Source organism: Pyrgilauda ruficollis, unplaced genomic scaffold, assembly GCF_017590135.1.
Source record: "Pyrgilauda ruficollis isolate IOZ18807 unplaced genomic scaffold, ASM1759013v1 scaffold123, whole genome shotgun sequence".
Lineage (NCBI taxonomy): Eukaryota > Metazoa > Chordata > Aves > Passeriformes > Passeridae > Pyrgilauda > Pyrgilauda ruficollis.
This window is the reverse complement of record NW_024510655.1, coordinates 745642-770079: the sequence shown is the minus strand read 5'-3', so window position 1 is coordinate 770079 and position 24438 is coordinate 745642. Positions and strand designations below refer to the sequence as shown.

The 24438-nt window shown below is 57.6% G+C and overlaps 2 protein-coding genes across 2 annotated transcripts; one reads left to right on the top strand and one right to left on the bottom strand.

The window, feature by feature from the left end:
• Window positions 1-5024: 5024 nt before the first annotated feature.
• Window positions 5025-13620, bottom strand: MYL9 (myosin light chain 9). Its single transcript, XM_041490472.1, has 5 exons — window positions 13528-13620; window positions 12499-12573; window positions 7070-7273; window positions 5889-6050; window positions 5025-5721 (listed from the first exon to the last, which is right to left on the bottom strand). The coding sequence occupies exons 3-5, from the start codon at window positions 7251-7253 to the stop codon at window positions 5549-5551; spliced, it is 519 nt and encodes a 172-aa protein (XP_041346406.1). The 5' UTR covers window positions 7254-7273; window positions 12499-12573; window positions 13528-13620; the 3' UTR covers window positions 5025-5548.
• Window positions 13621-17200: 3580 nt separating this feature from the next.
• On the top strand, window positions 17201-23247 carry RAB5IF (RAB5 interacting factor). Its single transcript, XM_041490490.1, has 4 exons — window positions 17201-17418; window positions 18934-19037; window positions 20862-20991; window positions 21542-23247. Exons 1-4 carry the CDS (start codon window positions 17290-17292, stop codon window positions 21581-21583), a joined length of 405 nt encoding a protein of 134 aa, XP_041346424.1. The 5' UTR covers window positions 17201-17289; the 3' UTR covers window positions 21584-23247.
• The last annotated feature ends 1191 nt before the right edge of the window (window positions 23248-24438 follow it).

Below are 24438 nucleotides of genomic sequence, written 5' to 3'. Positions count from 1 at the left end.
AGCCCCCCCGCCGCCCCGCGGAGTCCCGGCCGGTACCTGGCGCCGGCGCACCCCCGGGCTCGGCCCCGCTGCCGGACACGGCCCCCGGCGGGAGGGGGCAGGGACAGAGGGAGCCCCGGAGCCCCCGCACCCGCCCGGCCCCGCGGAGCTGCACCCGCACAGGGGCCCAGCCACGGGCACACACGTGGGGACAGCCAACCCTGGGGACACCCACCCAGGGACAGCCACTTTGGAACTCCCACCCACGGACATCCACACAGGGGTGCCCCACAAGGCACTCACAAGTTCCTTCCCCCTGGCTGAATCCTGTAGCTGGGCCCCAGTCTGTGGGCAGGAGACAGGGACAAGGACAGACCTTGGGACAGGAGCTGCAGGGGCAGGTGTGGGTGACAACCCTGGGGACCTCAGAGCACCTTGAAGTTCCACCAGTGCTTTGTTTGGTGTTTACCAGATGGGAAATCAGAAGCCCAGCACATCACTGCTCCCATGACAGCGGAAGGCGTTTCCAGGCAAGGGTGGTGACCAAGAAGAAACCAGGTGGAGCCCTTGCTGTGCCATGGCCATCAGGCTGGCCAAGGCCTCTGGAAACCCTTCTGCTCTCCCTGTGCCTCTCCATGACCACAGCAGAGCCCAAGGTCACCTTCGGAGTTTTGGAGACCAAATTGCTCTGTTTATGTGCTGCTGGTCCAGGATGTGACGAGCATGAGATTTCCCCAGCACAGCTGTGTGCCCTTGTGTGCTGTGGGGCTGGGTTGCACTGTCACCCTCCGCCAGGTGCTCAGTGGAGCCCAAGGGGATGTGTCCATCAGGGGTCCCCTGGAGAGGTGCCTTCATCAGTGGGAAGAAGAGAGAGGAGCTGCTCAGAGCAGTGGTGCCACATCCCAGCGCCTGTGATGGACAAAGTGCCACCATGGGAACCCTGTCCTGCAGCCAGCCCAGAGCCCTGCCTGCTGAGAGCCCCCTGTCTTGGGGAGCATCTCTTGGGGATGTCCTTTTTGGGATGTCCCTCCCCTGTCTTGAGCACATCCACGCTCACCACTGCCAGGCCAAGCACACGCGTGGGCATCCCCCAGGACCTGTGTGCTGCTGGGGCACAGCACCCCGAACCTCGCCGGCTCCTGCTCCACCTCTCCCCATCAAGACCTGGCTTGGTGTCACCCTGCTCCAGGGGCAGCTCTCCCCTCCCAGGCTCCGTCACCTCTGTGCTGCAGCTCCTTTGCTGCTTGCAGGCTAAAAGGTGGAAATCCCTGCATGTATTGAAAAAGCTACAAACTCCCTTCTTTTATGGGCTATTTTTGGTCTGGGAAAAGCAGGATATGTGGTGCAATAAGGGATTAAATAGCAAAAGAAAAAGGAGAACTCCTTAAATAATTTATTTTGTTGTTTCTAAATCTTCCATGACTTGAGCGGAACTGTGTCCAGATCTGCTATCGCTGCATTAATGTCAAGGCAGCGGGGCTGGCGAAGCACAGGTGGGTGTGGGGAGCCGTGGCAGCACCTCCCACCCCCTGCAGGGTCACTCCGGGCAGGGAGCACCCCCGGCCTCCTCACAGCAGGCTGGCTCCTGCCCGCTGTGCACCACGGCCACCCCCGGGAGGGAGGGCTCATCGTGCCCTCTGCGCCCTCTGCACCGCGTGGGACAGACCCGACACCCCCCGACACCCCCGCACTGCCCGGGCTGTGCCAGCCACGGTGCCCCAGCAGGACCGTCCTCCTGAGCAGCCTGCTTATGCTCCCACCTTTGGGAAAATGCTGGTTTAGTCTTCCACCGAATTGAGACAAGCGGGAAAGGGTCCCTGCGCTCAGCCACCCCCCACCTGCCTTTGCTCCCTGGACTGGTAGTGTAGAAGCAACTTTGGAAAAATTCCATCGGGTGCCTGAGCGGAGCGTGGAAGGAGCCTCAGTCCCAGGGCAAGCCCAGCCTGGCATCCCAGAGAGCTCCCGGCTGATGGGGAGTAAGGAGCCTCTGGGATGAGGGGCCAGGGAAGGGGCTGTGGTGCATCTCCCTGTCTTTCTCACTCGCGGCTTGTCCGTGCTGAGCCCTGCCCGGGCTCATTGACATGATAATACTGCTAAACTTCAGCAATTTGAACAACAATCAGCCAACAAGAGCCTGAGGGGGAACGCTGGAAACCCAGGGGGATTCTGGGAACCCCCAGGGTGATGCTGGAAATCCAGGGAAAGCTGGAACTCCCAGGGGAAGCTGGAATTCCCAGGGGAAGCTGGAATTCCCAGGGGAATGCTTGACACCTCAGGGGGATGCTGGAATCCCCAGCCAGTCTCCCAGGCATGGACACTTCCCAGACTGGACTCTCTCCACCCTCTGCCCACCCTCTGATCTTCAATCTGCATTTTTAGCAAGGCAAATTGGACTTGTGCTTGGCTGTGCTGGGTGTTTGCTGCCACCCTGCCCTTGGGGCTACTGCTCCAGCAGCAGGTCCTTCTCCCTGCTCAGGGCCACTGGACCTGCTTCAGGCTGGGATTCCCCCAGCAGGACTGGTCCTGGGAGCTGGGCTCCAGCTGGAGCCCCTCTCCTGGGCACTGCAGTCCCTCATCTCCTCCTGTCCCTTCCCACAGGGTAGCTCTGCTCTGTTTCCTTCCTGGAAGCCGTAGGGCAGCACAGACCCTCTCAGCAGGCACTCTTGTACTGCTGTACCCTTTCCTCTCTGATGTTCCTCTAAATTTACATCTCTGGACATGACAGGAGGAGTGTGGGGACACCAGGAGCTCACACAGAAAAGCAAACACTCCGGGGTCAGGGGGTCCTGGGCTGCACTGGGAGCTGTCACAGACCTGGCCCAGAGCTGGGCTGCCCAGTACAGGAGTCAGGGACAGACTGGACAGAGTCCAGCACAGGCCCATGAAGGCGATGCAGGGACTGGAGCACCTCTGCCATGAGGAGAGGCTGAGAGAGCTGGCACTGCCCAGCCTGGAGCAGAGCAGGCTCAGGGCATCTCATCCCTGGGGATAAAAACCCAGGGAGAGGCTGCAGAGGAGACAGGGCCAGGGACAGCTCCAGGGGGCTCAGGCACAAAGTGACACACTGGGCCCTCCGAGCTCAGGAGACACTTCTGCACCGGGAGCAGCTCTTCTAGACTGATCAAAAGGTTCACCTAACTTGGTGTTTCCCTGTCCCAAGTGAACACTTCTGAAATGGATGTCTTTATTTTGCTGCTATTTAATACCTTTGAAACTAAACAGGTCAGGTCCAACTGCTGCCTCTGCTGTTTCTGATGCAGCCCAAGGACAGTTGACTTTGTGGGCTGCCAGTGCCCATGGCCAGGTCACATCCAGTTTGTCACCACCAGCACCCCCAAGTCCTTCTCCCAGGGCTGCTCCCTGCCCAGCCAGCCCCAGCCCGTGCTGGTGCTGGGGCTGCCCTGACCCAGGTGCAGGACCTTGCACTTGGCCTGGCTGAACTCCAGGAGGTTCACGTGAGCCCAGATAGTTTTGGAGTTTCATAGATTCATCAAATCCCAGAATGGTTTGGGTTTGAGGGGGCCTTAAAGCTCATCTCATTCCTCCCCCTGCAATGGGCAGGGACACCTTCCACTATCCCAGGGTGCTCCAAGTCCTGTCTAACCTGGCCTTGGACACTTCCAGGGGTGGGGCAGCCACAGCTGCTCTGGGAAGCCTGTGCCAGTGAAGTTTATTTACTCTTCCCATAAATACCTCAGTGTCCAATAACAAATTTGTTCTGCTTTGCTGCTTCAGGGTTGAAAGTCCCACGGTGCCACCACAGCCATGGCAGTGAAGAGGCAGCTCAGACCCAGCAGTTCTGGCAGCTGCTTGAGGCAGCAGCTCTGACAGCCCCAGGCTGGAGCCTGTGGCAGCTCCCAGCTCGGAGCAGCAGTGAGTCCATCCCACTCCTGGCACTGCGAGGATCTGGGCTGCTCACACAGGGGGATGGATCCCCTGGGCTCAGAGGGGCTGAGCAGCACTCCTACATGCAGCTGCCCCAGGAGCCAATCTGTCCACAGCTCCAGCACCAGCTCCTCTGCCCCAAAGTGATGTCTGTGGGTGTTCACTCTGTTGGGTGTCCAAGTGAAGGTTTTACAAAGCATCCAGGCCTCCAGAAGCCTTCAGGCTGGGAATTCTCTCTGGCTGTGAGAGAACTGTAGCTTTTCTCTGGCACAGCAGTGAATCAGGGAAGAAGCTTGGTACCCATGAGGCTGGAGGTGGGCTGGTTTGGGGCTGCTGCTGCAGAGCACAAGCCCTGACCCTGGCGATCACAGGTCACCCTTTCACATCTGACAATTTGCTTTATTTTTCCTGGTGTTGGTAGTGCCTGCAAAATAGGAGCACTGAGACCAAGGAGAAGCTTTTCACTCATGGATCACCTCCCCGCTGAGAGAGCAGCACCTGGGGCCTGGAGTGTCTCTGAGGCCTCTGAGCCCAGCGTATGCCCATGGAGATCCCACAGACCCTACCCAAGCACTGGTAGCATCTCTGCCGTGCACTATGCCCTCACCAGGTTTTGTAGGTTTGTCCCCCCATTTTAAATAAGGAATTGCTGGAACTCATGCCTCCCTCCAGGGCAGCCTTCTAGCAGCATTTTCAGACCACAGCTTCATAAGGTGGGAGCGCCCCATGCTCCCACATCCTTGTCAGGGAGGTGAAAAATAACCAAACCAAGGGGACAAAGCTCCTGCCCATTTCTTATCCTCTCTGTCTCTTGCTCCCCCACCCATGCAGGGTGACACAGAAGGGTGGCCAAGCCCTTGAGACCCTGGGCCAGGTGATGTGGGGAGCATGGCTGGCACCTTGCCAAGTGTCTCTCAGCCCATCCTGACGTAGGGGCTGAGCAGAACGACCTTCAGCCCACCAGCTAAGGCAGAAGATGATGCTCAAGCTGATTTTACATAATTTGAGAGCAATTTGGCTTCAAAACCAGGCTGCCCCATTGCAAGGAGCCCTGGCTGACAAGGGCAGCAAGGTGAGGAGCTGCACTGCCCAACCAAACCCACCTTCCCAAGGCACTGGGCACAGCCCGGGGGGCACAAGGCAGCCACACACAGCACACGTCTGTCACACCTGTCAGGCTTTATACACCCCTCCAGCTTCCTGAATCCCTCAGATCTCAGGCTCCAAAGCCATAAAACAGCCAGGGAGGAGGAACAAAGTGGGGGATCTTTTCTGAAGGGGGAGTGTGGGAGGAGAGGGAGAGAGGCTTTTCCTCTGTGCTATGGCCTTGACTGGGGCTTGCTCAGGCTGGAGCCAGCCCAAACCCCTGCAGGTCAGCAGGGGATGCTCACCCCAGCCCCAGGACCGGTGGCATAGTGGCTTTGAGGGGGTCAGTGGCTGCTGGGGGGGAGGTCACAGCAAGGCTGGGGCACCCAGTGGGCGGGAGAGGTGATAGGAGGGGAAGGCTGGATGGGCACACCGCAGCACAGTGATGGGAGTGTGTCCCCTCCAGCCGTGTCCTGATGCAGGGTGATGATCCTGGAAGGTGTTTCCCGTGGGAGGAGTCTGCTGTGGGGCAGCAAGGGGGGCCAGGGAGCGGGGGATGTGCAGGGGATGGGGCAGTAGGGGTGACTGGCTGCGGGCTCTAATCGTCCTTGTCCTTGGCCCCGTGCTTCAGGATGCGGGTGAACTCCACGTAGTTGAAGTTGCCCTTTTTGTCGATGGGTGCCTCCCGGTACATCTCATCCACCTCCTCGTCAGTGAACCTGTCCCCCATGGTGGTCAGCAGCTCACGCAGGTGGTCCTCGTGGATGAAGCCTGCAAGGAGGGCAGGGGGCAGCGTTAGCAGGGGGCACCAGGAGGGCTGAGCACAGCACCTCGCCCAGCTCTCCCAAAGACATCCTGCTCTGGAGCTGCCTGGGGAGGGTTCCGGCAGCCGTGCGGCCCAGCCCCCGTGCTGGCTGTGCAGAGGGGCTGGGCTGTACCTGAGGCCTCCTCGTCGAAGCAGGCGAAGGCGTTGCGGATCACGTCCTCGGGGTCGGTGCCGTTCAGCTTCTCCCCGAACATGGTGAGGAACATGGTGAAGTTGATGGGCCCCGGTGCCTCGCTCATCATCCCCTCCAGGTACTCGTCAGTGGGGTTCTTCCCTGCAGGACACGGGCAGGGGGTGGATGCAGGGCCCTGCTCCCCCAGCTCCCATCCCCGGGGTGAGCCCATTCAAACAAACAGCTGGAATGGCTTTTATCCATTGCAAATCGATCTGCTGCTTCTTGTTCACCCACCCCACAAACATGGGAAAGGAGTTTCTGCAGTGCCCAGTGCTCCCCCCTCAGCATCTCTCCTGATGCTTTCATCTACACCTGGGAACAAGCTCTGCCTTGGGGAAGTGCAGTAATTCATTTGGGGGTTACTGGAATGAAACCCATAGCTTTTCCCATTCTCCCTGACAGCTCCGAGGAGAGGGGCAGCAGTGTCCTCACACAAGCCTCGTGCTGCTGATGTCCCCAGCACTGGTCCCACCGTGGGTGCACCAGGGATGGTTCAGCTGCTCTGCTCCGTGCCCCCCATGCTGGCCCCTCTCTGCTCCCAGAGCTCCAGCTCCCTGGTCAGGCAGGACCTCCAGAACAGGTTTGGCTGCCAGGTCAATCATTGACAGACCTCCCAAAGCGCGGTGGAGATACCACGGGGGGCGGGAGGAGGGAGCCACAGTCTGCCTCAAAGGAGAATGGCTCAGGGCAGGGAGTGGGTACAGAGCTGCAAGTCTCAACCAGCCCAGGTATCACACCAGCACGGGGACCTGCCTTTGTCACCCAGCTGAGAGCAACGAGAGGCCTTTGTTCCACGTGGGACAGCCCCAGTGACATTCTGGGGTGAGACTACTCAAACATTCCATGGCTGCAGCTGGTGGCTGCTCCCAGGGCAGAGCTTCTCCAGCTCTGAGGGTCTCTTCCCTTCTGGTGAGTGCACCTGTGAGCAGCACACAGAGCTGCTGCCCTTGGACGCCTCACAAACACTCCTTCTGTCAGCTGGTGGAAGAGAGAAATCCCAGCACAGGCAGTGTCCAGCGCTGGGTGTGGGCACGAGGTCACCCTGCAGCTCTCCCTGCTCCCGAGCTGGGGCCAGGGGTGGAGGGACCTGCTGGGGCACGGGGGCAGGGTGTCCTCACCGAGGGAAGCCAGCATGTCGTGCAGATCCTCCTTGTCAATGAAGCCATCTCGGTTCTGGTCGATCATGTTGAAAGCCTCCTTGAACTCCTGGATCTGGGACTGGTCGAACATGGCAAAGACGTTGGAGGTGGCGCGCTGGGGGCGCTTCTTGGTGGTCTTGGCTTTGGCACGTTTGCTGGACATCTTGGTGGCTGGTGGAGTACCTGGGGGCAGGAGCATCAGGAGGGCTGGGGACAGGCCGAGCCAGGGGGCCAGAGCAGGGACACACTGCCCCTGGCACCTCTGGTGCTGTGCCTCAGTTTCCCCAGCTGTCACACACTTGGGCAACACCGGGAGATGAGGCAGCCACAAGGTCAGACACGGGGATGGGCAGGACTTGAGCTCTGATGAGTTCCACGGGCAGTCACAGAGCAGGCAGTGCTCACTGCAGTTCCCCAGGACTGCAGGTAGCCCTGGGACCCACTTGCTGCCTGTCCTCTCTGCACATCCGGGCACAGGGAGAGACACCCGGCCCAGCACCTGGCTGGGTGCCAGTCCCAGGGCCATGGGGATGGAGGTTTCAGCACTTCAGTCACCGTGGCTGTGCCTCTCCACCTCCCCTCGCCCTGGCAGGCTCTCCAGGCCCAGCCCAGCTGCCAGGCTGGCGGGTCACCCTCACACCCTCTGTGTCACAGTGCCAAAGCAGCCCCAGCAACCAGCACAAGGGGGTTATCTGCTCCAGGCACATTCCTCACACACCACTGCTTCCCATGTCCCTCCCTCTGTCCGTCCATCCATCCATCCATCCATCCATCCTCCATCCATCCCACCCCTGGTGGGTGAAAGACCTCTTGCTGCTGCCCTCCCTGTCCCAGTGACCCCCCCCTGCCCAGGGAGCCCACGGGAAGAGGAAGAGGGGAGAGGGGACCACTGACCTCAGAGGGCTGCAGAGCCAGGAGAGGAGCCAAGAGCCCCAGGGCACTGAGGATGGTGCTGTGGTTACAGGTAATGAATGCCAGGAGAAGGGGGAGAAGCAGTGGGACAGACCCACCTTTGGGGACAGTGTGTGTCCCACGGGGAATGGCACAGGGACCATGCGGACCCCAAGCACCACTGAGGTAGGACAACAGCAGGAAAACCTGGTCCTTCCAAGGTGGAGGTTGCTGTGCCCAGCTGGAACTGGGGCCCCCAGCAGGAACAGGGCTGGAGCAGAGAGCCCACTCCCAGCCCGGGATGGCATCCAGTCCCCCTCAGGCTCCCAGCAGGGGCTGGTGGTGTCCCCACACCAGTCTGAGGGATGCACTCAGGGTTTGGAACACCCTGCTCCCCTGACACTTCCTGAGAGGAGGATGCTCAGGTTCCTCCCAGGGGAATCCTGCCAGCTTAGCCCAGCAGGATGGCAGCAAAGCCCGGCTTGGCCTGTGGGACAGGCTGGGATGGTCCTGTGGGACGGGCTGGGATGGTCCTGTGGGACATCCCAGGGAAGGGACAGTGCTCCAAGCCCTCGTGTTTGTGCCGCAGCCATTCCTCCCTCACACACAGCCCTGACTCTGCTCTTGGCCAGCAGCTGCTGGGGCAATAACAAATTAATGGATCATGAAGGGATTCCATGGTGGAAGAGCAGAGAATCAGTCCTGTGCTCTGTGTGCCCCACACCTGCTGGGCTGCAGGACTTGGACTCCTCATCAGTTCTCAGGGATGGAGCAATTCAGGAGCCACATCCTCTCTCATGGAGACACACCCCAGTGAGCTGCAGGAGGACTGTCCCTGCTGGGCTGGACACCCTGAGTGGGCTGCTCTGGGATCTGCTCTGGAATCTGCTTCCCAGCTGGGTCCTTAGTGCTGAGCCCAGGGGGACCACGGGAACCTGGGGAACAGCCCCTGGTGCTGACATGGACCAGAGCAGAGCAAACAACCTTCAGAGAGCCTTCCCCTGCCCTCCTCACACCAGACCCACTCTCCAGGTCTCTTCTTCCCCTCCTGATATCACTCTCTCAAGGGGCAGCAGAGGTAAGGGCTGGGGCAGGGGACCACCAGCCCGGTCCTCAGCCTGCTGTGGTCTCCAGATTCCCGCAGCTGGGCTGTGCTGGAAGGACATTCCAAGGGCATCAAGCAGTGCCAAATCACAGCCCAACACACCATAGTGACCAGCCAAGCTCAGAGGGGGCAGGGCACCTCTTCCCACATCCTGACAAGGCTCCCATCCCACTGTGGAAGCACGCACAGAGTCCAGGCAGTGCCCTTCATCTGCAGGGAACATGCTCCACATCCCCAGGAGTCCTCCCTCTTCTCCCATATGCCCCCACTCCAGGATGGAATCCACACCTCCCTCAGCCCTCTCCTTTGTGCTGACCTCACCACCTGACAGCAGCCACCAAACCACCCCACATCCCCTGAACTCTCCCTCCTTTCCCAGTGCCCGCCAGGAAAGAGATGTTTGTCACTAGGCAGCCAAGGGGAGCAGCAGGACGGGGGAGCCCAGCTGTGCCCACACTGGTTGAGCTGGAGATCTCATCCCCCAGTCCATCTCTGCCTGCTGCTTCCTCCAGCCCCACAGAGCTCTTTGCAGCAGGCCAGCCCCTCTCTGTGTGTCCTGCCAGGCAGCACCGAGCACCAGTGACACCCCCAGATGGCACCAGTGACACCCCCAGATGGCACCAGTGACACCCCCAGATGGAAGGGGCCGGTGACATCCCACGGCAGCAGCGTGGGAAGCTCAGTTCAACACCACCAGGCTGAGTCAGAGCCAGAAATAAAAGCTCTGCTGCTGGCCCATGGCACTGGGCTCAGCTTTCAAAACACATCAAATTATTAGCAGAATTATTAGCAGAAGACTGTAGAAATAAGCAGGAGTTTTACTCTCACCACATGAATTAATATTATCCAATTATTTACCCTGCCCTGACTGTGACCAGCAGCAGCACAGCTTGGCACCATCTCCAGAGAGAGTGCTCTTCAGCAGGATTAAGTACAGCACACGGATCTGCAGTTTGATCTAAAATGTGCCCTGGAAAGATGCTCAGTCCCAAGGTCCAGCTCAGTCTTTCTGTCTCTGCTGTTTGACAGCTGCCTTGGGCTGGCTGGGACTGAGGAAGAGATTTTTGGGTCAGTGTGGGGAAAGGTTCCTGTGCATGGATTCTGTGCAGGGATCTGCAGCCAGACCTGATTCAGCTGGAGCAGTTCCTGCTCTACACAAGGGCTTGATGGCCACGCTCCCCTGGCTCTCGAAGCCATGCTTTCTTGGATTCTCAAAACCCAGTTCCAAGAGCATTGCAGGGTATGCCTGGCCATGATGCCCTGCAAGCTGGGCTGGCATCAGCTCAGACAAATGGTGCAGCTACCAAAGCTCCAGCTTCCCCTCAGCAGGAGGGAAATGCATGGACACAGGTCCTGCTCCCGGCACCCCCTGCTGAAAGCCCCGTCCCAGCGCTGCTCCAGCCCAGGAACTGTGGATCCTGGGCAGCAGAACCAAGGAGGTCAGTGCTGGGTGACAGCCACACACTGATCTGCTCCGCAACTCCCCCTGTCACCAGCTGCCCTTGTTCCCTTGTCCCTCTGCCACTGCCCCTGCCAAAACAATTTCCCAGCCTCCTGCAGTGGAGGCAAAATGATCTCCTGCCAGGCTTGTGCCTCCCCACCTGAGAGCCAGAACCAAGGGACCATGGGGCTGACCTAAAGAGTTCATAAATTAGTAAATAATTTAGTTTGAAAGAGGAAAGGACCCACAGTTATCCGAAATATAAACCGCCACGTGTTTCCTCCTTGGTAAAAACCAAGCAAGCAACTCCATCGCGGTGCTGCTTCCTGGCTGGGCTGGGGAGGGTGGGACAAGCCAAAGGGACACAGCAGTGCTGCCAGGGCAGGCAGCCTGTCCCAGCCCCATCCTCCCCCTCCTACCTGCTTCCACCCTCCCCTGCAGCTCCTCCTGTGCTGTCCCAGCTCACTCTCCCGGCGGAGCTCACTGCTGGGCTGCGGGTGCTGTGACAGGCTGGGCGGCCCGAAGGAGGAGGAGGGCAGGAAGGGGACAGGGCAGCTCCTCCGGCAGAGGTGGCAGCAGCCTGTCCCCAGTCTCTGGGGTGTTCACATGGATCTTGAAGCTATGATCTCCCAGGATATGCTGCTAAGGGTTTCCCAGGGATGGCTGCTCAAAAGCCGCTCCAGCAGGAGCCACCTCTGGAAGTGCTGAGGAGGCTGCAGTGGGACTGCCCTGCCGTCCCTGGCACAGCCGGGCAGAGACTTCTGCTCCAGAGCTCCTCCACAGGATCCTGGCAGAGAGAGGCACGATGTGCCGATGTGCCTCCGCCAGATGCTGTGGCTCAGGGAGGCAAAGAGTGATTCCAGCAGCCTGGGCTGTCCCGAGGGACACTCCTGCAGGGCGAACACTGGCTCCTCAGGGGGAACTGTGCTCAAACCTCTGCCCAGTCCCCAGAGATTGTGGGCACCAGCAAGCCACGAGGCAGCCATATCCACTGGTGGGCAAGTGCTGGCCCCCACCACGTGCAGCCCCCTGGCAGCCCCACACAGGCAGCAGGTCCCACCCCTGCTCCAGGGTGGCACGAGGGCCAGCGGGGTGAGGTGGTGCCTTGTGCATGCCCCTGGCACAGGAGGGGGGAACATCGTTCCACCCTAAAGCTTTGCCAGCCGAAGGAACCTCTCACAGCCCCGGGGCTGCTCACCGGCTGGTCACACTGGGGGAGGGAGCAGGGACCAGCTCATCTTCCCTGGTTCTTTTGTTGTTAAACCATCCCTTTCCTCCAGCACAGTCCTGCTCAGGATGCCCGTGGGATGTGGCATTGCTCAGTTTCACCAAGGAGGGTTTCTGGTGAGAGGGGAGCCCCACTGCCAGCCAGAGGCACCGGCAGCTACGGGAGGAATCCTCAGCCCACTCGACACTGCAGGAATGCAGGCAGCTGCCATTCTGCTCCTTTTATGGCGTTATTAGAGATGTGGGAAAGGGAGCCTGGAGGTGAGATGAAAGCAGACCCTGAGCCCTGGGCTGTGTCTCCAGTCCAGCCACAGTCACCCGCACTGATGCCAGCGAGGAAGGGCCAGGGCAGATCAGGCAGAGCAAAGTGTGCAGCAAGCCCCGGGGAGGCAGAGCTCATCCCAGCCCTCCCCCAGCTTCCACCGGACACTGGGGTCCATGCGCAGCTGTGGGGCTCAGCTGCAAGTTCAGCAGATGGTTTCTGGACTAGCTGCTTCCCACCAAGTGTAGGAGACAAGGATCCACCATGTGACGCACGCAAACCCCTCCAAAGCACAAGTTCTGCAGACCCCCAGAAGAAGCCCGGGCACAGAGAGCCTCGGTGTGCAAAGCACCCAGCCCCTTCCGATGCCCGGGGAGGCCGGGAAAGGGACCACAGGCACAAGGTCTTCATGGCCTCGGGCAGTCAGCATAACGCGTCCTGGCCGGAGTTTGCGATTTTCCCAGGGGAATTAAGGGGCTCACCTCGGCGGGGGAATGTGGCCGCAGCGCCTCGGAGGGGGGAGGTGACCGCAAACTCCTCCTACAACCGCAAGGAGCCTGCCAGGGAGAGAGGAAAAAAATTCCAGCGACTGAAGGAACCCAACCATCTTTGGTCAGCAGCGGTGGTTGTTAACACTTGGGGATGTTCCACTCCAAAGAATTCAGCTCTGGCCGCCGCCTTCTCCTACACACCCACGTTTCAGAGCTTGCCTGGCTTTTATCACAGTCGAAACATTTTGTACCAAAAGGGCATGCTGGGAGGGAAGCCAAGAGGACTTCAAGTTTTCATGGGAAAGACTAAATAAAACACAACATCCCTCTGCGCTTAAGGCTGAAGGAAATGAGCTAAATAAAGCTTTTCTGCCTTAAAGAAGTTTACTGCCTGAAGTGGCTCCCAGGTCACTAGGGAGATATCTGGAGCATCACGCATGCATCCGGATCTTGGCCCTGATCATCGGCAAAAGGACTTGGAGGAAAAGCAGATGTTCCAGACTAAACAGTCTCAGAGATCAGGAGGTGGGTGAAGCCACGGGCAACAAGATCTGCTCCTGCAGCTCTGCCATCCCGGGGAAGTCAGGATGTCCCAGCTCCAAGGCACTGCAGACAGCTACCCCCAGCTTGGCTCAGGATCCATCCCCACCTGCCCTTCCAGGACAGGCTGCCCGGGCTGCCCGGGTACAGGATGCCCGGCAGGATCCGGGGATCCTCCTGCCGCCTCAACCCGTCCCCAGGGCTGACCTCGGCACCAGCTGCAGCACCGCAGAGGTGGAGGAACGGCGGAGCTGCCTCCCTCTGCTCCCCGAGGCAGCCGGGCCAGCTCCCCCTGCTCTCCCGGGACGGCCGGGACTGCTCTCCCTGCTCGCCTCGGCTCCATCCCTCCCGCTGCATCCCGCCGCTCCATCCCGCCCCTCTCTCCCCGCCGCGGCCGCTCGTTCCCGTCCCGGGGCCGCTCGTTCCCGTCCCGCGGCCGCTCGTTCCCGTCCCGGGGCGGTCCCGGCGCCGCCGCCTCACCTGTCCCGGAGCGGGGAGCCGCGGGCGCTGCCGGAGCTGCGGGACGTGCGGGAGCTGCGGGGCCGGCGGGGCTCTGCGGGACGCGGCTCCGCGGGGCGGGCGGGCCCAGGGTCCCGGCCCGGCCCGGCCCGGCCCATACAAGGCAGAAGAATGCGGCGGGGCCGGAGCCGCGGGGCCGGGACGCCCTTATATAGACGAAAGCGGCGGCCCACGCGTGCCCCCGTCCCGCGGGGCGATGCGCGGCGCCGGGCGGCACCGGGCACTGCGGACCCGGGGCGAAGCCGCGCATCCCGCCCGGAGATACGGGGGGAACGCGCCCTGCGGCTGGCACTGCCGGGGCACACGGCGGAGCTCCCTGCAGCAGCTCTGGCTGTGGCGGGGCAGGTCCTCGCTGGTGGGGCTGCTGCAGGACCAGAGGGCCCTGGGGTCCGTGGGGAGGCCAGACAGTGTCCACAGGCTGCACCGTGGGCGGCAGCGCAAAGGGAACAGTGGCCAGAAGGGTCGAGCAGCCCCTCAAAGGTCTCTAACAAGTGGCCTGGAGCAGAGAACAGCTGAGGAACGGCCCCATTCCCAAGCAGGGATGCAGAGCCTGGAGAAACAGGGTTGGGAAGCTCCTTCACCCGAGGCAGGACTCACACTGATCCTGGGACACCTCTCCAGGGCAGCAGCTCTTGCTCACGTTTCCTTCCCATCAGCAATCCTGAGCCTCAGCACAGTCCTGCAGCAACCAAGAGGAGCTCCTGGTCCTGTGGGGATCCCCCTTGGGAGGGTGATGTCCCTCCAGACATCATCCCAGAGGAGGTTTATCTCTGTTTTGTGGGGTCCCACAGCACCAGGGACAGAATGGAGCCTGCAGAGGAGCAGGAAGGTGGAAGAGGGAGACACGAGGAGTACTTCTGAGAGGGAGTGTTCTTCTGGGGACCCAGCCCTGAGTGAGCAGCCAGAGCAGGACTGCCCAGCTTCAGCATTCCCAGGAGCTCCATCACTGCCCATGGAGATGTGGGAACCTTAGGCTGAGGACCAGATCCTGATCAGAGGGGTCAGCATGGAGCACACAGGCTGCACTTGCAGCAGCACAGATGAAGAACAGAAATGAGCAGTGACACAAATTAATCTTCAGCTGCCATTCTCCTGCAGGGCACCACTGCAAATAACAGCTAAAAAGCCAAACAAACCTGTTTCAGCTCTGATATAAAAGCAGTGGCCGTGCCCTCTGCAGGCTGGCCAGACCCTGCCCAAGGCATAGAGCTTGTTCCCACTGGCTCAGAAGGCCAGTGACCTGCTCTGCCAAGAGCCTGCCTGACTTGGGGACATCCTACCCGTGTCCCCGTGCTGCTTGGATGAAATCTGCAGGCACATTGCCTCCCCTGGGGAGCCACAGAGGTTCCTGACCCTTGGCTGGAAGCAGGTGTCCTGCCTGCAGCCCCTCTGAAGGACAGGCTGTGGGCTCAGAAGCCAGCAGAATGCAGGAGTAGGGTTGGAAATGCTACTGGATGCTCTGCCAGCATGGAGACAAGCCAGGGAAAGCACAGAACCTTTGCCATGCCCGTGAGCTGGACAGGGAGGCCCCAGAAGGTTTGTCTTTTTAATAAAAAATATAAGGAAAGAGGGAAAGAAAACAAAACAAAACAAAACAAAACAAAACAAAAAAAAAAAAAAAAAAAACCCAAAAAAAACAAAAAAAACCCCCAAAACCAAAAACCAATCGGGAGTCAGCCAGCCTGAGCTGCCACCCCGTGGCTGGTCCCAGAGTTTTCTGTGCTGGAGAAGCCCAGCCTCAGCAGGATCCAGGTGTTCCCAGGAGCCCAGCAGGAGCAGGACCCAGCTGCAGCCCCTCTGGGGTGGCTGCTGTCCCTCACTGAGCCCTGCTTTCTCGCCACTGGACAAGTGTCCAGCCAGGCCCCTGCGAGGGGAGCTGCAGAGGGGCTGCAGGCACATGGCAGCTCCTCCAGGCTTTGCAGCCCCTGCAGCTGAGGCACCTCTGCTGTCCCTTGAGCACCACCCAGCCCTACCTGCCTTCCCTGTCTGTGCCCAGGGCTGCCCATGTCATCCTTCTTCCCTCCTTCCATGTGTCTGCCAACACACATCCCTCACCAGGGCCTGTTTGTGACCTCTGGCACCTCTCCTGCCTCCCTCTGGCTCTTTCAAGCCCAAATTTAATTTGCTTCTCTCTCTCTCAGCATCAGGCAATGGAAAAGCAGTAAAACAAGCTTTTTTTTTTTTTTAGGAGTGTGAATTTTAGGTCAGTTCCCTGACCCAGGTGTTCATCACCATGCAGGCGTTTCCATCCCTGTGAAGTGGGGACAGGGACAGGGACACTGTTTCCACTCTCCCCAAGCACCTGAGGAGTGTCTGGGGAGCAAGGCTGGAGCCAGGACACGTCTGGCCTGGCCCTGCCGTGGGGGTCAGAGGCAAAGGAGCTGCCAAAGACACAGTGCTGACCCCACACTGCATGTCCCCTTCCTGGCCATGCTACCAGGCTTCCTTGGCTTGGACCATCCTCTGGCTTCTGGCAAACGCCCAAGGGGCTGGAGATGATCAAAGCCTGATGGCCTTGCAGGAGCAGGGCAAGGCACTTCTCCATAAGTCCACCAGTACCTTGCATAATCTGTATTTAAATTACACTCCCTGGCTGGAAGTGATCAGAGCTCTGGGGCAGGGACTCCTCTCTGTGTTCCCTCTATGCTGACCCCACACAGCCCACGCAGTGTCAGCCTGCACCCATGGGCTCCAGGTCCTGCTGGCAGCAAAGCAGCTGCTGCTGGAGCGTTTGGAGCTGCAGCCAGGCTCTGGAGATGCTCAGCACATCGTGTTTGCAGGCCTGGGAGACAACAAGAAATGCAGGACCTTGGGCCTGGGGTTCGTTTCTGGGAAAAAGGAACAGTGAAGCTCATGGTGTGCCAGTGCCAGTGGGATGTGCACAGCAGGGGAGAGAGGAATGGCTCTACACAGGGCACCTGGGCAGGGCTCAGCCCCACTGGCACCAGTGAGGATCCCCACAGGATCCAGGGCTTCCAGCAGTGCCCAGAGTGGCCCCAGCAGCACCAAACTCAGCTGCCAGGGGCACCTGGAATATTGTCACTAAGGCCCCTCCCTACCCACACAACCATGTGCTGAGGAGCTAACAGAGAGAGAGAGCCAGCCATGCACCCTGCGCACAGCACACAGGAGTAATTCCTCTGTGTTTTTCCAGGAGCGTGACTGGTCTGAGTACCACTGCTCCTGGAAGGCAAGAACATTAAAGAGTCAAATCGCTAGGGCTGCAACTGTGATAACTCTAGCCACAGCCCCCACACGTTCAGCTGCTCTAAGGTCAGGTGAATAACTAGGTAAGGACCGTGTGTATCCTATGGATTCCCAACCCTCCGGCTGTGTGGAGCCTCCACAGCCTGCCTGAGCACGGGGCTCCCCTGGGGCGGCCTGTGGCAGGCTCGGTGACCCTGCAGGGCTGCGCCCCCTCCCAGCCACCAACACCGGCACTGCTGTCTGGCTCTCTCGCTGGAATGGCCCTGCCAGGCCGAGACTTGATCTCTTCTCTTCTCTTCTCTTCTCTTCTCTTCTCTTCTCTTCTCTTCCCTTCCCTTCCCTTCCCTTCCCTTCCCTTCCCTTCCCCGCCCCCTCTCGGCCGCCGTAGGGCGCGGCCCCGCCCGTGTCACGTGCCGCGGGGCCGCGCGGCGATTGGCCGTGCTCGCGGGCCGGGCCGGTTCCGGGCCGGGCGGGCGGATCCCGGCGCAGGATCGCGGCGGGTCCCGGTGGAGCGGGATGAGCGGCGGGCGGCGCCGGGACGAGCCGCCGCACCCGCAGCACCACGCGGTGGCCAACGGCGGCGCGGCCGGGCGCGGCTCCGTGTGGGGCAAAGCGCTGCGCAGCGACTCCGCCTGGCACGATAAGGTGGGACCGGGGCGGCGGGACCGGAAAGGTTCCTGAGTGGGGGGCCGGGACCCGCCCGGCGCGTCGGCTCCGTCCCGCGGGAGCGCCGGAGGAGCCGCCGTCCCTGAGCGCGGTTGGAGCCCCTGCGGGGACCGCCGGGTGAGGCCGTGCCGGGGCTCGGCAGCGCCCCGTGCCCGCAGCCCCGGGCGCGGCGGGGCTGTCTGCGGGGTGAATCTCGTGGTGGAGCGCGGCCGCCGCACCGCTGAGCGGAGCCGTGTTTCCCGATCCGCCGCGGCCGGCACATGGCCCGGCCGTGCCCCGCAGGGCCCGGCTCTTTGCTCTTTGGGCGTGGAGCCAAGGGAAACGCGGTGTTGAGACACCTCCGTTACTTTTGGTTTGTGGTTAACTCTCTTCGCGGATTAAATAAAAACTTCCCTTGTATGGTTCAAGGAGCAGCAGAAACAGCTTTCCGAAGTCTCCTGTGCCTGTCTGCCGTGTGCTGCAGGGCTCCTGCTGGTGCCTCTCCTGCGCTGCCTCCCAGCAGCACAGCCCGGAGCTGCCGCTGGAGCCCTGCCATGCCCGGGCACATGGCGTCTGTCCCGGGCTCTCTGCTCCCTGCAGAGAAGGGAAGGCGTGGGGAAGGAGCACGCACTGTTTCGGTGGGGGACAGACAGCAATCTGTGTTGCTTTTTCCTTACCTGTGGCTCACCGAACTGGAGGGGCTCGTGTGTCCCTGCCCCCTCGCCTCTGGCAGACGGAGCTGGAATTTCAGAGTCAGCAGGGGAGCAGGGACAGCTGTGCCAATGTTTTGGTACAGTAGGAGGTGAATTGAATGCTGAGCTGCCTGACAAGTGCAGTGACCAGAAGAAATGTCTGTTTCTGACACGGATTCATGGCTTCCACGTGGAGCTGAACAGCTGGCACATCCCACAGGCTTTGGGGGATCACAAAGGCTTTGGAGTTTGAGAGGATGCTGGGACAATCCCGGTCCTGGGGAGGCTGGGAAAAAGAGATATGAGCTGAAGTGAATCGTGTTAAAGTGTGAGCCAGCACTGCTAGGCTGCAGTAGCTGCAGGAGTGTGGCCCTTGGACTGAGGAATAAGCACAGCCCTGCTGCTCAGGAAGCACTGGAGTTCTCATGGCACGAGTGAGGTAAAGCTGTGCTTTGGAGCTGCCCTGAGCCCTGAAAGCTCTTGGGTGTAGGAGGGCCTGGGCCAGTGTGGGTAGAATAGTCTCAAAGCATAAACAGTTCTTTAAACTTTTATTCCAGGGGATTATTGTTGCACCTTTAGTAAATAAGGGGACTAGAGACTTGTTGGCCCGTCGGAGGACAAGCTGTGTGTTTAATGTGGAAGCAGAGGAGTACAGGCTGCACAATGTCCCAGGCTGCTTTATCTGTTCTGAGTGCAATATTTTATACTCTGAGTGGGGAACTAAGTATTCAGAATGCTGAATTTTCACCTGTTAATTGTGTGGTGCTTTGAAAAAAAGACATGTAATAAATGCCAACATTTTTCTTGTGCTTTGTCTCCTCAGGACGAGTTTTTAGATGTGATCTACTGGTTCCGGCAGATCATTGCAGTTATTTTGGGAATCATCTGGGGAGTAGTTCCACTGAAGGGATTCGTGGGAATAGCAGTGTAAGGTTTATTTCCTTTTCTGTCTCGTGTACGTTCCCACATTTGGGCTGGCCTGGGAGCCTGTTCGAGGCTGTGCTGTGAACAGGGCTGGCTGAAGGCAGGCTCTGCCTGCTCTGTGTCTCACAGCCAGCCTTTCATTCCATTGCTGGTTGCCATGAAATTCATCTAAATCATAACATGTCCATCATTCTTTTTCTCCTGAGCCTGATTAATACTTCTAGACATTATTATTTATTTTGTTATTGAAGGGGGCAATGGCAGAAGAAGGGAGCTAGCATTTCAGTTGACTTGGTGTGTGTCCTGCACGTGTGGAAGAGGCTGGGAGTGTGGTGCCTGCTGTGATCACCCAGGAAGGAGTGTCCATGGGGGAAGGTGTGCATGTCCTGGTCTTTGAGCCCTGCTTGGACAGGAGGCTCTGCCAGCAGACAGGGGCAGCTGCTCTGAGAAGAAGAAAAGGTTTGCTCAGAACATGAGAGGCTGCAGGTCCCAAGCAGGCACAGTGGCACTGGCACAGTGGCACCAGCAGAGCTCAGCAGCACTCCTGGCTTCCTGACGTGGCCCTTTCAGCCATGGGGTGGGGAAGGCAGTGCCTGAAGGGGGTGTGTGCATTGAATCCCTGGGAGCCAGGTCAGCTCCCCAGAGGTGTCTGAAGGCTACAGTGAGTTATAAAGAAAAAATCTTTGTTTGGGCCTGACATGTGCCTGGAAGTGTTCGGGGCCAGCAGAGGTGGGGACACAGTCCTGCTCTCTGCACATCTGCTCTGAGGAGTATCAGTTTGCAAATGTCTCTGCCTAGCCAAGCTCTCAATAATCAAGCTCCAGTCTCACAGCTTTTCTTAGGTAAAATTCAGTTGTCATATTGTTCCTCATCCCGAGTGTTCTGGTTTTGGCGAGAAAGGGGAGGAGTGATGCTCCAGCAGGAACCAGGTTAGCTACAACAAACAGTTCAATCTGAAGTGCCCCCAGGAACAGTTCATTGTTCTTACTTAGTCACCATTAATTGACAAGGCACCTTCAGGCACCTAAGCCAATTCCTGTGCTAAATGTAAACAGGAAGGATTTGGTGTACAGTGGAAAACCAGAAGTTTCTGGAAGTGTGTGTATGTTCTCTGTGCTGTGCAGTGACACAGCCGCTCCAGCTGCTGCTGGTCACCTGCTTTGTGTGTGTGTTGTCATCCCACCCTTCCCACACAGCCTTCCTTACAGGACACAGACCTGTCCCAGCCCCAAGCTGGGCTGGTGTAAAGCCAAACCTGTCTTAGGACAAACAGAAGGTCATGTTTGTTCTCTCTGCTGCAGCACAGCCTGGAGAGCACTGAGGTGTCTCGGGCTGGACCCTAGTGCTGGGGCTCCAGGGCAGTATTGAGTCTCTGTGGCTCTTATCTCTTCCCTGTTTGGTCCTGGGGTGCTCACAGAGATGTAACCCTGAGATGGAGGTGACAGTTTTCCCTCTCAGCTGCCTGAGAATCAAGAAGCACACACAGGTTCTCTGTGGAGGCAGAGCTGCTGTCAGTCTGCAGGAGAACCTGCAGGTTTGCAGATCTGAGGATACTTCCAGCTTTTGACTTCTGCCTCTTGAAGTCTAGGAGTAGGTTGTGCCTACTAGGAGTAGGTTGTGCCTTGTCAGGTGAACTTCATCCCAACCTGGCAAGCTCACTGGGAGGGGCTCTTTCAAGGGAGTGACTGATCTGCCTGAGAAGCATTGCAGGAAATGAATTCCTCTTTGCTTCCTCTGTGCTGTGTATGGAAGATATTTCACTGTATGGCATGTGGGATACCTACAGCCTGTACCACTGCAATGATGGTTCCTCACCTCTCCCTGCAGATTCTGCCTGATCAATGCTGGTGTTCTGTACCTCTACTTCAGCAGCTTCCAGCAGATAGATGAGGAGGAATATGGTGGGACGTGGGAGCTAACGAAGGAGGGATTCATGACATCTTTTGCACTGTTCCTGGTAATGCATCTTGCTGCCTTTAAGATGATTTGTGAATTGTGTTGGTGCACTTTCTGAAGACCTGGGAAGAGAGCAGGGGAAGTGGTGAGAGAAGGCAGTTGTGTTAGCTCCAAGTGGCAGTGATTGGGATTGCTGCCTGTGAAACACAGTGCTGACACCTGGGGTTTCTCTGTAGTAAAGGATGCATCAACCACTCCCATCCTGTGTCCCAGATGTCCTGGTGGAGTTCCATTCCATCCCGAACTAATTACACCTGGACTGGTGTTTTGGGTGTCTTTTTTTCCTTACTCCCCTCCCCCAAGTATCTGATCACAGCACTTGATTAGTTGGTGCCTTTAAATCCCTGGAGGGGCTGTGGTGGGATTTTAATGTGGAGAGGCAAGTTGAATGCCACCATTTGGGGCAAGTGGTGACCCTAAGATCTCTCCAAGATCACCTCAAAGCTGGAACTCAGTCCCCTGTTGAGAGCAAGGCCTGAGGCTCGTTTGCTGTGTCTGACACCTCTCCAGAGGCATCCCCAAATAATCTTCCCCTCCTTTCCTCCCCACAGGTGGTTTGGATTATCTTCTATACTGCCATCCACTATGATTGACACACTCTGCAGCATTTGCCTGTTAAATCAGTCGTCAATAAATAGAGAAGGTTTTAATAAATCCTAGTCTTTAGTGGACTGGTGGCAAAGTGGGGAAGTCATACCAGCTCTCCCCTGTACCAGTGGTCTGGGTAGCCTGGAAGAACCCCAACTCTTCTGCTGGAGAAGCCTGTCTCAGTTTTATATACCCGTGAATTATTGGAACTATTAAAAAGCCATTGGAATTTTTGGAAGCGGTTCAAGACTGTTCAAATTTGGAACTTTCTGTGACTCTAGCCAGTAACTCTTACCAAACTCCTGTGTGCCGAAGGTTGAATCTGTTAATTTCATGTGTGTATGCCCTTCTGTTTGAAACCTGTCATTAAACCCTGACTTGTCTTCCATGGTTGTCCTTTAGACAAACAGTGTTTCAAAAGCAGCTGTAGGTATGTGGGCAGAAGGCACAGCAGCACCCAGGACACAAGCTGGTGGCTGTCCTTAGCATGTTTTTGTAGTAACCAGATCTGATTTGATTAAACAGACTGTGTTGTTACCATTTCTAATATTTTTTTTGTTTTACTTGCAAATCAGTTGTTGATCAGATTTTTTAAATGCTTTTTGCTGAAGACAAATTTTTAAGTGATTTTGGCAGTAAGAACTGATTCATTTGGTAAACCAAGATGTATTCAGGAGGCTTAGAAGCTCCACTGCACTCTTCCAGCCTGACTACCAAGTTGCCATCACATACCTCAGAGCTTCGTATTCTCGAAGGAGTCATTCTGGAGATACCCTGTTAAATGTTAGTGTTTCAAATTGGTTTTAAGCTCTTGAATTCAACTGTTCTTTGTTCATAAATGCAGGACACTAAAACACAATTGAGGCAGCTATTATCTTAAATGCAAAAGTACCAGCTTGCAAACTGGGCAGAGTACACAACCTGTGGTTTGGGAGGTACTTGATCACTTCATAGCTCAGTCCCTCCCTAGTCATGCCCTTTTTGTGCATCAATGGGGAGTCTCTGCTTTAAGGTATTTTTTAAGAACGTGTCTTTCAGAAATAGTTCTTGGGAAACACGCACAGTCCTTGTTATTGTCACAGGACCTTGTAGTCTTGTTGCCATGTGGTCCTTGCTTCTCTAAACAGCTCAGGCACCCAAAAAGAGTCCTGACCTAATGCTGCCTTATAGTGAGGGGTTGGTAGTTTAGTGTGCTCTTGCTGCAAGCCTGCATTGCCTCCTCTCTGGTGGAAGTGCCACAGCCTGGCTCTCACTGGGAGTGCAAAGCCAGGGATCTCAATCTCCGAGTGCTGAGCCAGGGCGAGCCTCCATTCTTACCAGGGAAAATCTGTCAGTTCTTGGCGAAGAAACAGCCCTGGTTATTTTAGGTCCTTGGGATGCCAAGGGAAGAGTGCAATAGCAGACAGCTTCTGCTACTTGTGAGTGGCCAATTTAAGTAAATTATCTCAAAAAAACTTCTTTATTTTCTCCTCCCCATCCCCAAACTTTTAGTCTGCTACTTTATCTTCCTTTCCTATCAGCTGAAATCATTAACTTCCCATGAGAATTGCATAGCCTGCTAGTTCTAGGTCACCCTTTCCTGCTGGCATCTGTCTGCATCTTAGCTGCTTACAGCCATTAGTAAAACCATTGTATACTTGAAATGCTCCAATAAATGTTGCCTGAATAATCCACTGTGCAGCTTCTGTGTCCTCTGGTCTTTGATGTTTTGTAAAATGGTGGGAGTGTGGGATTCCTTTGAGTATTGGATTTTTTGGTTAAGTTTTTGAGATTCTTGGGTTTCTTGTGCTGCACTTTGAGAAGCATTTGCAGTGGTAGCTAATGCTTAGATCCATGCTTCAGCTAAACAGGCTGAGCTGTGTTGCCTGTTCAAGCTGTTCTGCTCCTTTAGTGACTGTCCCTGCCCTGTGAGACACTGAGCCAGTGCTTCTCCAGAGTGCTCAGTTGTGGTCTGGAGCAGGACCTGGAGCAGTGCTGCACCATGTGCAGAGAGAGTGCACAGCTGCTTCCCTGACCCTTTGCTCTATTCCTTGCTTGCCTGTGCTCCCACAAGCTCAGTTCCTTGGACAGTTCAGTGCAGTTCCAGTGGCTGGAAGCTGAACCTGAGCTGAGGAGGATCATGGCCATGAACAGACATTGGCCTCTGATATCTTTAAGGCTCAGGTTAAAGAGCCTGCACCTGTTGCCCAGCTGCAGGTTTTTCGCTCTTCAGGTTCCTGTTTTAAGGGGTACCTCAGGGCCTAGAAGCTGGTATCCCCTGTGCTGGTCAGCAGGAGAACTAAATCTTTGGTGCCTGCTCATGAAGGAGGGAGTTAATTTTAAGCTCAAGGCAATGTGGCAGCCAGCAGAAGGGAGCTGAGCTTCTTGCAAACAATGAGAACTGTAAATACAGGGAGCACTTGCAGAGATTTGACAGGTTGACACAGGAATGGTCTAGCAGAGAGCATGGTTTGGTGCTGGGAGGACAGGAGAGCAGTGGCTGACAGGAGCAGGGAATGCTGTGGGAGAGCAGGGCTTGGGCAGCACCCCTGCCCTCACAGTTCTGCACTGGCACAACAAGCTTACTCTGCACTCCTTGGTGGGAAAGAGCCAGTGGTGATGGGGGTCAGTAGCACCTCAGCTCGGGGAGAAGAATGTCCTTCCTGCACTGGAGAGCTGGGCTGTGGGAGCCCCAGCTGCTGGGGTACAGTTCCAGCAGCAGCTGTATCCTCGTGGAGCTGACATGGAGGCTGCACTGCCCACAGTGCAGCTCCCTGCTAAGCTGCAGACCTGCAGAACATCACCTTGGCTTTCAGCAAAGAGTAGCCAGTCCCTGGCAGGAGGGAGAGAGATCCCCTGGCCTAACCTTGCTGAGAGGTGA

Excerpts from the sequence above, each read along its gene's own strand:
- MYL9 (XM_041490472.1), bottom strand. The coding sequence starts at position 7,253 with ATGTCCAGCAAACGTGCCAAAGCCAAGACCACCAAGAAGCGCCCCCAG. Across the intron at positions 6,051-7,069 it reads CGACATGCTGGCTTCCCTCG|GGAAGAACCCCACTGACGAG; the intron begins GTGAGGACACCC and ends CGTGTCCTGCAG. Across the intron at positions 5,722-5,888 it reads CTTCGACGAGGAGGCCTCAG|GCTTCATCCACGAGGACCAC; the intron begins GTACAGCCCAGC and ends CCCTCCTTGCAG.
- RAB5IF (XM_041490490.1), top strand. The coding sequence starts at position 17,290 with ATGAGCGGCGGGCGGCGCCGGGACGAGCCGCCGCACCCGCAGCACCAC. Across the intron at positions 19,038-20,861 it reads GGATTCGTGGGAATAGCAGT|ATTCTGCCTGATCAATGCTG; the intron begins GTAAGGTTTATT and ends CTCTCCCTGCAG. Across the intron at positions 20,992-21,541 it reads CATCTTTTGCACTGTTCCTG|GTGGTTTGGATTATCTTCTA; the intron begins GTAATGCATCTT and ends TCCTCCCCACAG.